The 12,062-nt window shown below is 39.0% G+C and overlaps 1 protein-coding gene across 4 annotated transcripts in view; it reads right to left on the reverse strand.

Moving 5' to 3' along the window:
- Positions 1–4,153: 4,153 nt before the first annotated feature.
- The window catches only part of pde3a (phosphodiesterase 3A, cGMP-inhibited), an 84,590-nt gene continuing 76,681 nt past the window's right edge, over positions 4,154–12,062 (reverse strand). For 3 of the 4 annotated variants that reach the window (XM_056747546.1, XM_056747544.1, XM_056747543.1), the window contains 6 exons: positions 11,805–11,918; positions 11,500–11,699; positions 10,957–11,160; positions 10,457–10,618; positions 8,203–8,461; positions 4,154–8,114 (listed from right to left, as the gene is read on the reverse strand). In XM_056747546.1, the coding sequence (XP_056603524.1) occupies positions 7,690–8,114; positions 8,203–8,461; positions 10,457–10,618; positions 10,957–11,160; positions 11,500–11,699; positions 11,805–11,918 (1,364 nt within the window). In that variant the 3' untranslated portion in view covers positions 4,154–7,689. Of the gene's footprint in view, positions 8,115–8,202; positions 8,462–10,172; positions 10,356–10,456; positions 10,619–10,956; positions 11,161–11,499; positions 11,700–11,804; positions 11,919–12,062 lie in introns of those variants that run through there. The other variant, XR_008906632.1, reaches the window with a different exon arrangement.

A 12,062-nucleotide genomic window follows, 5' to 3' on the forward strand; every position in this document is an offset into this window, starting at 1 on the left:
TATATTTAATGTCAGATTACCATTGTCAAACATACCCATGTGACCTCTATGGCGGATGTTTGTAACGATTAATCTGTTTAACATTTTTGCCTTGTGGAATAGTGCAATTTGTAAAATACACAAATCTACATTTAATAACATTTAAAGACACTTGTATTTCAATAAAATTACAGGTAAACTCAAGCATACAAATCTAACGATCTGTTTAGTATTTTATAACCTGACACTATATGTCATATAAGGAGATTTGGTCATGCTTCACACTACAGGTCTGTATTACTGTTCTACTAAATAATGCAAATAAATAATAAACCTAATATTGTGCTTTGTTTTGTATCTTGTTTTACACTTTGACAATCAATTGAATTAAACAATCAGTTGTATCAACAGGCGTGACATGGGCACTGTGAGTGTTAACACAAGATTCAAAAAGTTGCAAAATGACATTACACAACATCCTTGTTAGTATGATCAGTCTGAAGAGGCTCAAACAAGAATAAGGTCAAATGATCAGCATGCAGGAGTCATTTGTTTATGAATTTAAATAACTTGCCTTTTAGCCTTTGAGTGTCTGCAAGTAAATCTGGAGCTGTAAATCAGAATGACGTCAAAGTTAGAGAAAGACAAACGTTTGATGTAGTGAAAATTAAATCATTGCTTCACACTGTTATGTTCATCTGGCTCACACCAACTGCCTTCTAAAGATAAACATGTCTGAATGAAATGGCTGGATTTTACATACTGTACACACTGTACCGTACCTCAAAGCATCACGTGTATCTGACGGTTGATTTTGTTTTAGCAACATTATATTGACAGCTAGAGTTCTTTGACAACAGCAATTTTATTTGTTAATGGCCATTATGGAGTCCTCAAACATATCTTCAAGGAAGGATGGGGGGGGCCACAAGGAAGTATGGGGGGAAAGAGACACAATGGACGTTCTCTTGTTTCCATGGAGATGACCAAGCCACAATATGACAGCTGTTATAACCTTCCGACTGTGGCTTAAACACATTCTACTCTTTGTGATAATGTGGTTTGTCCATGAAGATAGCTAAATAATAATATAATAAGCCCATTATTGTGTGAACATGCTTTTATCTTTGTGCATTCACATAATGCTTTATTGCCCTTCTTAATTACTGAAACCTGTTGCATACAGAACATGAGTAAGCTAACAAGTGTTAACAATACACAACATCCATAAGCAACAGTTGGTTTTCTGATATACACGATCTGAATATCTTAAGGGATATTGAATATTTTTAGAGAATTTTAAAACGTGTGGAAATTTATTCTAGAAAACAGGATTTATTGACATTGCTGGACATTATAGAGCTTCAGGCAATTCCCCACCTCTTTTTAATATTTTTGTTTACATATAACACATTTTCACCTCCCCATCAGCCATCTCTCTGTGTTATTTCATTTTTCTTTCAAACAGAAATGACAGTGAATGACTCATATGGTGAAATCGATAATGTAGTGCAAATGAGCTAAAATAATAAGAATCGACGTCAGTACATCATTCAGGATTCTCTTTATACAGACACTGAAAAACAGCAGCTTTTAAGTTGTTGCCGGACAGTTTTTGCAAACTAAACATCCACTTTAAAGTGTGTTTTTGGTAATCTCCTGTTGTTTATGGTTTACGGTGCTTTGAGATGGTTGTGTGGCAGAATTTTTGGTCTCCTATTTGTAATAGGATTTTGTTAATCCATTCCTGCTCGTTGCAGCTATTTCAGCTCTATATTTTAGACACGGACTTTTATTTCTGGGTTACACCATGAAACAAGTACAGAATGAACTGTGACGTTAGAATAATAATCACCGATGTGTATATGGATAATGTGCTCATTGTTATGACTCAGATTTGGCATCAGAGGAAACTCACTGAAGCCTAAACACAATGGCACAGCAGTTCTGAGACATTTACATTGTAGTAATTTCAGCAAAAAAAAAAGAAAACACAACAAAAGTCCTTGAACTGATCGTGATTCTCGTACTAGACAGACATAGTGTTCTGTTTACATTTGAGGGCCATTGCAACGTCATAACCAGATAGACAAGACGTCACATGTGTGCTAAAAGGGGTTGTTCACCCCAAATAAAAATTCTGACATCATTTATTCAACCTCATGAACATCAAAGCCATTATACGACTTCATTTTAGAACACAATTTTTTTTTTTTAAAGAATGTGGTTTTGTCAATGGGTTGTTCATCAACGTTCTTCAAAATATCTTTGTGTTTTAAAAAAGAGAGAAAGTCATACAGATTTGGATCAGCCCACCTTTTAAGATTCATCTCAGCGTCTACCTCCCAAAAAATAATATCCAGATTACACCTGCCTGTGATAACGCATTTCTTCATGTTACCTGCCGCATGTTCTCTAGGGCCAGTTTTATGCATCAGCTGAGCTGCTAATGGGCTTGATGGAGAGGGTGTAACACTCCAGGCCTGTGACTCATTATTCGCAATCAGCACAAGCATTTCTCTCTGTTCCTGACAGCACATCAGACCTACATTCTCTCAACACGCAAATGCGTTTGGTTGTGCGAAGCAGTTGTCAAATTAGACTTTAAGTGTTTGTCTGCATTTTGAAAAATGTACCTATGTCACATGTGTGGCAGAATGTGTCATGTGAGGTCATCAAATGTGTAAAAAAACTGCATTTGTTAAATTGATCCAATAGAAATACTGTTTTATATCAAATATTTTTGTTCATAGATTTAACATTTCTGCCTAAACAAAACTCTATGACTTTATAAATTAACAGCAGGGTGACGGTTGCCAGGGTATTGCAAGCCTACACATTTTTTTAGTGTTTTAGTTGGGTTAGATACATGGCTGATCAAAAACACCTGATCCTTCCTTAAATGTAAATTTTGTTGATTTTATGTCCTCCAAATGAAAATCTAGGCATTTAAGTGTATCATACTTTATACAATAACAAATAATAGTTTGGAATCTTAACTGTACAGTTAACAAGCCAAATGAGCGTATGACTCATGCCTGTTTTACAAACAATATGGGATGAATTAAGCATATGAATTTAACACAAAACAATAGTGATGCTAAACTGTAGTTTGACCTCAGAGGACCCACAGTGATGTCACGCATGTCCTCTTCCACAATTTTAATGTCGATTAATGACGAATGTTGTCACAGGAGGTCTGACTCCATTGATCTGACATCTAAGGTGGATTAAACGCATGTTTCCATTAGTCATAGTGCTCAAGATGTTCTCCACCGGTCGAAGGATGTGTGTGATGTTCAGTCTAGTTCTCAATCCAATTAACATTTCAGAATATCAATTCGGATGAGAGCAGTTTAAAACTGGATCAGGGGAAGTTAAAAGAATCACACATAAGCCAAACCGTATCAAATAAGAGAAACTTCAGGAACACCTGAATCAACAGCTGTGCACATCATTTTGCATTTCAACTTGGTAGACTCTGCAGAATAAATTCTTTACCTTTTCTATCATCGTCGTCACCTCGTACTGCGGCTCATGTTGTAAACTGTGAAAAGTGTACAGAGAATAAAGGGCTGCTTAGGTCATGACTTTTGACCCCTCAGGGATATAGAGATGGGGGAGTGCTCCATTTAAAGGTCACACAAGGTCCTTGCTTTAAGATCTGTAAGTATGAATTACACATATAAGCTTCAGGAACGGCATGTGAACGCCAGGAACAGGGTTATTACAGAACATTGCGGCTGTCAGCATAAAAAAACCTACAGTTTAAGACAAATCTGCTAATAATGAGTTTTGTCCGTAAAGCCCTGTTCATAATCCAATTATATAAGCGTCCTTTCTTTATGTTCTTTAAAAACACAAACAATGTGCTAAATGGCCATAAAAACGTTTTATAGGACTATTTCAACATCATTTGGCAGACATAACAGGTTGTGGATACAAACACTTTGTTTCTATTTTAATGCACATTTCTGTTTAATTTAAGGGGAATGTGACCCATCATAAAGAAAGTGTGGGACTTACCAGAGCTTTGTAAGTGCTACAAATTAAAAATATTGGACCCCAACGGACCTCTTTTGTGTTATATGACTTTCAGATTTAGTCTTGATTTAAAATCAAAGAATCACAAACGTTCAAAAAATAAATAAATGAGGAACACAGACACATTCAATACCACAGAACTTCACTCATATTATTAAACTGTATTCACATTACAACATCCACAATGTTCATTTTGTGACAGATTCTAATAATCTCAATATATATTTTCTGTATGTTACATTATACCAAGAGGCACTTCCAGTAAGCCTGGCAATAGAGGAGCTACAGTATAGTGTCTAAATTACAAAACAGTAAAAATAAATAATGTTTATCTAAAAGACTTCCGTTGTCGCTTTCATCCTCTTCGTCCCTTTTTTTTGGCGTTGTTTTTGTATTATTTCATCTTTATCCTGTACACGTTTTGTACAAAATGGAACAACAATCAGCATTAAAACGAATATTTACGAATACTGGTGATTGACACAGTTCCCCGTTCTATAGGTATTGCTACATGTGTTAAGTGCAAGATACAAGTGAGAAGAAAAATAATTATTTCGTCGGTGAAGTGCCAACTATATAAAAAAGTTTTGGATCTCTTTATCAGAGAGTAATAAAGCTTGTTTGGTTCCCAAGGTGAATGAAACACGTACGTGTCAAACCCGTACGGATGAAGACAACAGAGCAGGAAATACTATAAGGAGAAAATAACAAAAATCTTCTTGGATGAGGTGTAACCTTACGTGCTCACGTCCGCTTGAAATTGATGTGCGAGTCAAACTGTCAATTGTGAAAGTAAATGGAAAAGATCATGGATGGATGAATCGGGGACATCAGACAGAACATCACAAGTTATCATGTATGGCGTAATGGATTTGTGGCATACCTGCTGAGATTTTTCCGATAAACTGTACACACTGTGTTTTACGTTTTAAAGGTATGTGGTTTGTGAGGAACGATTTAGTGATAAATACACAATTATGAATCTGGGAGCCGTACTGGATAGAAAAATATTCGGAGTCAAAGACAGACCAATGAGAGGCACAGTGGAGGATGGAGAAACTGCTGCCAGGCCAACACACACACACACACACACACACACACACACACACACACAAGCACACAATCACATACACACCCCAATCACATTCAATCAGAAACAATAAAGTCCTGAACCCTAATCAGCCTATTAAACAGAGTCAAGGGATAATTCCACAGGTCATGACAAGAGCTTTTCATCTTTTTAAATAACATGAATAAAGAATTACATAATTATCAAGTTGACTTTGTATTCATTCATCTATTTAGGTCAATGGCGTATAAGGATTTTCTACATGGCAATTTAAAAATAATATCTATTGCAGTGACTCAAACATAAAAAATGTGGTTTACACATAAATGCAGGTAAAATGTTTAAATTGAGTTTAGTGTTTTTTTCCCCGATGAGTTGGCCGTGGCCTTAAAAAATGTCATGTGGTGTGACCATGATTTATCTTAAAATTATTTCATTTCTGTGACAGGCTTAACATGTTTTAACAAATCTTTGGTATTTAAAGAAGTTGATTTGTATTTCTTTGAGTTTTGGCAAGTAAGCTTCTCCTTTGTTCTACAATTTTTACTTCTAAAATTAACAAAATGTTTTAAAAATACCATTCACTTAAGCATACTGTCTCAGAGAATCATATTTCAGCCACAAAAATAAGATATGTTGTATTTTAAATTTAATACAATTATTGGTATTATTGGTAACACAAAACGATCGTGGTCGTTATACGTCGTTGACCCATTTATGTGTTTTATTTCCATTAAAGTTGATTTTATTCATATATTAATAACATTTTCTAACAATGTTTAAATATAGTCAAGTAGAAAATGAAAAACATAAAACACATTCAGACTTGGCTCTTGCATTCTCTTTCCTCCACTGAGATGAGTTAAAAAGCGGCTTCTACAAAGCGGCAGCGTTACACACTTTGGGGAAAGTTCAAGAATGATTTTGAAGTCATATTTGGCACGCACACTTATGCCGTGCGATATCACACGGCAACAAAACTAAGAGAGTGCATCAGAAACGCTCGACAGATAGGGTCAGTATTGCTTAAATAATTTGCTGAACTACATTGCACCACATTGCCTGATAATATTAAGGCTGCACCAAGAGGGGACATATCAAAGATAAACGTGAAGCACATGACCGCCGCCTCCTACCTAGACATTTTTAATTGGCTCTCCTTCAAAGTGATGGTACAAAGACCGAAGGCATCGGACTCGGTCTGATTAGACGTCGGACACGAGGTGATTAAGCCTGCAGAAGCGTTTCATCTCGCCAGTCTCTGCCTAAACTACCGTCACTGGCAATCTGCCTCTTTCAGCACATCAAAGACGAGAGCGGACAGCCGTGTCGACTGGCGGCCATATCTCATGTGCGGCACATGGTCTTTACGTGCGTTCATGAGAGAGAGACGGGGATGAGGAGCTGACCGCGGCCTTGTTCGACATGTGACTGAAGGCGATTCGGATGCTGGAGGTTCTCCAGTCGCCCCTCCTCCAGACCGAGAGCTCCAGCCTGCGCCTTTGATCATCGAAATTTGCTAAGAAGCTTAAATGTAAATGTAGGAATAAAAGCTTACAGAGAGAGAGATGCAAAAGATGTCCGAAACATTTGACATATTGATGGATGATATGTCAAGAGGGATGAAATAATGCAGTATTGCATGCCTCATCATTAAAATAAAAACTTCTCAGGCAATAAACTCGAATAAGTGACGCTGCACTGTTTGTGTATATATATCAAATATCGATTTTCAAAACAACGATTGGGCTACTTTGCTAAAAAAGGCCAATAATGTTTTGAAGAAATCACACCTTACAAAAGAACCAAAGATTCCCTTTAAGTCACGAACCAAGATCGCTAAGATTATAAAGTTGCAAGAAAGTCCGTAAAAACCAATGACGGGGTTATCAGAAAACAGTCTGATCCTGAGAAACAGAAAATCTCAGTCCGTTGACTTGTGGATTGCCAAATGTTCGGGTGAGGGGAGAGAACGCCTTCAGAAACAGAACGAGCACATGGACGCAAGCGTTTGGAATATGGACGTTGCAGAATGTGACCTTGAAGAGTCTCTCAAAAAGAAAAGAATGGCAGGACACAGACACAGGAATGTAGTGTTACACATGTGGTTTGTCTTTGTCATCATTATGTAGCGTTTCACGAATGCATGCTGTTTCTGAACGTTTCTTTACGTTGGTCGAGGATGAATACGTGAGCCGAAATGCCCTCTAGGAGACTCGTGGTGGATTGATTTCTTGTTCCCTCCGGAATGCTTGTTTGGGAGAACTCGTGTGGGTTGGCAGTTCTCTATTAAGGTGCAGATGGGGAGGAATCGCCGGAAACCAAAACTGACCGATGTCTAATGTCTAGAAACGTAGGAAACACCAGAATGTCCTGGCAAACCCTTATTTCGTTGGTGTCTATCCTCCCATAAATCATTGTTATTAAAACCCTCCATCTGTAGACCCCGATCCCCCCACCCTGTTTCCTTTAGGCACATGTTCCCCAAGCATCTACAGTGTTGTGTCTAAGTGATGTGCTGGCAACCATTTCCTAGGTGTTTCGCTTGCCAATAAAAAGCTTTCAGACAATGTTCCAGTCTAAAAATGGCAAGTGATTCATTGTGGATGCTCGTCTGTATTTTCTTCTTCCGTTTCCTCCTGTTTTGCCACCAGCTCTTCATCTACTCGTATGGTTGCTGAGTCTGACTTCACAGAATCCTCCAGTTCCTGTAGAGTCTCGCCATCTGCTTCCTCCGCCTGTTCTTCGTTTGTCTCTTCAGGTGGAGGACACTCCTCCTCTCCTGGCTCCGCCTCCTCCATAGTGTCTAGCTCCTGGTCCTTTATTGGCACCTCTTTGCTCCCCGGCTCCTCCTCTTCTTCGTCGATCGGCTCCGGGCTGTTGCTGAGGCCTGTGGACTCCTCCTCTTCTATTTGGCATGGAGACTCTTCAGCAATAACTTTCTTCCACATCTCGTGGTTCTCCAGCAGGTGATGGGTGATCTGGCAGAAAACTTTCCTGCGTTTCTTGGGTGCTGGTTTCTCTGCGATGAACACGGACATAGTTAACACAAAACAATCCCTCAATAGCACATTATTGAGTCCTACACATCATGACAACACTAAACTCACGGGACAGTTCTGAACTGGTGGAGGAGTCTTCCTCTGGTGTGTCCTCATCGTCTTCGTCATCTGTCTCTTCTTCGGCATCCATGCCCTCTTCGGGTAAAGGGTCGACCCAGTGGCCAGGCATTAGGGCAGCTGAGTCGTACGAGCTGCACAAAGGTCCTACAATGTGTGTGATGAAAGACTCCTGTAGTTTGGCCAGCTGAGGTGCTGAGCGATCCATGAAGGGGCTGATGGGAAGGCCTAGGCTGGATTCTTCGTCACCCTGAAACCCAAGGATGAAAATACAAGAAAATATTAAACACACACAAAAAAACACATAATATAAAACATAAGAAAATGTAGGTCAATGTGTTTAAAAGTTTGTGTTTATTTACTTTATGTAAGAAGAATTACAGATCTTTTTATGGGCCACTGATATGATTGATAAGATTTCATTTTACGTCATTTAAAAAAACGATATTATAAGTATTATTCAGCTAACATGATTTAAAAAAGCATTAAAAAAAAACTTCTTTAAACCTTCATGAAAAAATAATGAAAATTCGTGCTTCTTTATCCACAGGTGCATACAGAGCATCACAGGAAGTGACATCCTCACACTAATGAAGAGATGCTTATGAACCTACGATCTGTCCTTTATACTATCAGGCAAACAAAACCTGAATGACATGATTTTTCATGATGTTCATAGACATAAAAAAAGAAAACAAACCGATGCTTCAGATAAGGGTTTACTGATTAATCATAAAATATGAGTTCAGGCTTTTTAAAGAAACTTTACTTTTGTATCTTTGCTAAGCATCTATTTTCTTCTCATCCTTACCATCTACCTCAATTAAAATAAATCAACAATTATTTACTCATCTCACTGAAGAGGGAACTATACGCTCAACCCCAGTAGAGGAATCACACACTCGATTGGATTTTTCCAGCTCAGGAGAGAAACACACTTCACAGACATTCTAGCGCTATAAAACTAGGTCAACCTTCCTGCGGACGAGAGGGAAAAACACATCCAGCCACTCTCTCGTCTCATCCAGATTACAGAATTAAAATCTGCATCTGGGTGAGACAACGTATATAGCGCGCTAGTTAACGTATGCTTCACGGAAATAAACTGGAAATAAACAATGAGAACATGATAACGACAGGAAAGGTCTCACGTTGCCATGGCAACCGCGTCAGCCATGTCGTCAGAGGGCAGTAATGTCTGTGCGCTGCGCTGTCAGGTGCAACTCAAAAGAGCCGGAGAAATGAATCATTCAAGAAACCAAACAGGAAGGGAGAAAACAGGCTCCTTTGAAGCATATAATTTCTGCTCCCTTTTGAAATGCTCTGAATATGGCCAGGGGTGGTCATATGACGCTCTGAAGCTCTGTGACGGGGTCCTGACACAACTGGGTCATCGTCACTCCGTGTTCCTAGCAATAATAGACACAACATTTTGTTGCTCATTGCTGACATCCAAACAAGCCCTTCTCAACCCGCTGATAGACAATATGGATCCAGACACATCACACATGTACACATGTAATAGAACACCGGAATTTTCGATGGCTGATGTGAAAGGCCGTATGATAAGATCGTTGCAGAATTAAACCTTAATATTTTCTCAAAATTCATGTTAATTAATTATTTCCTTTCTATTACTTTTCCATTCTACTGATTAACCCCAAAAAACGTAAAAATAATCAAATACAATTGAAGTCAAGGTGCAACCTCTATTCCATTGATCCACAATGAAACCAGCAATGTCTAAAAATAAAAAATAGCGGTCTATTAAGTCTTAACCATGAGATTTATTAGTCAGTTCGATAAATCACAACAACACCGTATTTCCTGTCCGAAATGATACAATTGCTTTGTAACTGTACCATTTCCTGTGTGTCATTAAAAGTTCACTTCCAAAACTTTATCTTAGTAATGCTTCGACTACAACCACCCTGTTCTCACTACAGCTGTGAGCTTGTTACCTTAGGTGCTGCTTGGGGAGGATGTAGTTGGTTGCCAGGCAACAGCGTATCCTCGCCACCCTTTCCAGCCACTCAATGTGAACGATACAGAGTTGCTACGAGGTGACTTCTCTGTATTATCAAGTCTATAATAGACACCGTTATCCCATTCTCTTGAATCTGATGCCGGGTACTCGGTACTTGCTGAAAACGGCACTTGTTTGTCTTTGATGGAGATGTTGCTTGAAAATGACAACACAACTCAAACAAACAGTGATTGAGGTGACCCTCATCTCTGAACTTACCTGCTCGTAGAACTCATTGACAATGCCCTCTGTCCACTGCAGATGAAGGTCTTTGCATTTTAATGGACCGTTTACGTCCGCTAGCTTAATGCACATCTGACACACCAGGAGTCGGTCGTTCTCATTGTTCCAGTCGATACCGGAGCAACCGTCGTCTCCCACCTGACAAAAAACAAAAGCGATGAAACGCACATTCAACATTATCATAATGTACCTGCATGTTTTGATAATGACCATAGTGTAACCATGGCATTTGTAGTATAACTGTTGCTGTACAAAAGATGATCTTAAAAAAATTGTTTACTACACTTTTACTTGAGTAAAAAAATCAACGGTTGTACAACTGGGCTGTTCATGAGAACAAATGATTGGTCAGAGAAACCCATCTTTTGTGAATGGAGCACAATGGTAATTTCTATGAAGTTCCCTCTTTTGTTGTTCGAGTCTACAAAGGTACGCTAATTCTCCTCCTCAGATGTGTCTAACAGGTAAATTCTTACCTTGGCATTAAATTCAGCCAGAAAGTCAAAGTGCTTCTTCAGATCGGTGGCAAGGATGGCCTCGATGACCAGGAAGCGGAAGCGTTTGAAATCCATGTGGTCCAGGCTGACCAAAAAGTTGTACTCAGGCCGTGACATGAAGAGATTCCAGGCGGAGGCTGCGTGGTGGTTCTCCAGCACTGAGCGATCATTGTAAAGCACAGCCTTTGAACACACAAAAAAAATTGTGACAATTATCAAAAGCTTTCAAAAAATATTTTGGAGTTTCAATCCGCAAGTCAATTTTCACTGGGAGAAAGCAGTATTACATGAATGATATCTCACGTTAACAATGAACATACAGCATGCAAACTCTTTCCAGTTACTGAAATATTTTTTTCATGTGATCATTTAAAAAAGGAATGTGGTCTCCATGCGTGCCGCACTTGACCTTGCTCAAGTGCCTTATCTTGATGTGATTGAATGGCACATTTCAAACACTTATCATTAAGCACTACATAACCCTTTTATAACTTAATACTAATACATTGTGCTGTCTGGTACCTGTGGAGCGCTGGTGGCCACCAGGAAGGCGTTTGTCCGTCCAGGGTGGTCGTAATCGTGCATGGCCGCTGCTACATAAAGAGCCATGAGTTCAAGGGCAGGGATGAGTCCGGATAAACAGCCGTAGCCCTCTTCCTCTAAAGGATACGTGTTGGACATCAGGTAATTTGTGCGTTCATGAGCCAGGCCGCTGTCACAGTCTAAATGCACACAACAGACATTTTTAAACATATTCTATACATCTGAAGTGTTCACTTTTGCATAAAGCATAGCATAGCATAGTAAGCATAGTAAGTAAATCTCACCCGAATCACAGAGTGACCCCTGAACGCGGGTCAGGGTGGGTAGTCCAGGCACAGGCTGGGTGGTGAGGTACCAAACAGCATGGAGGACGTCTGTTGCATGAATTCTGTTATGATCTACACAGAATGAAAAGATTTCATGACGTAAACATCCACTAGAGGGAGATACAACACACTCACGGTCTGTCTTCAGAAGGTGAACTTGAGATTTCATACGATATGTACATTACTGTTCATCTTTTGCAATGTTTAGTAAATGTA

Source organism: Triplophysa dalaica, chromosome 5, assembly GCF_015846415.1.
Source record: "Triplophysa dalaica isolate WHDGS20190420 chromosome 5, ASM1584641v1, whole genome shotgun sequence".
NCBI lineage: Eukaryota > Metazoa > Chordata > Actinopteri > Cypriniformes > Nemacheilidae > Triplophysa > Triplophysa dalaica.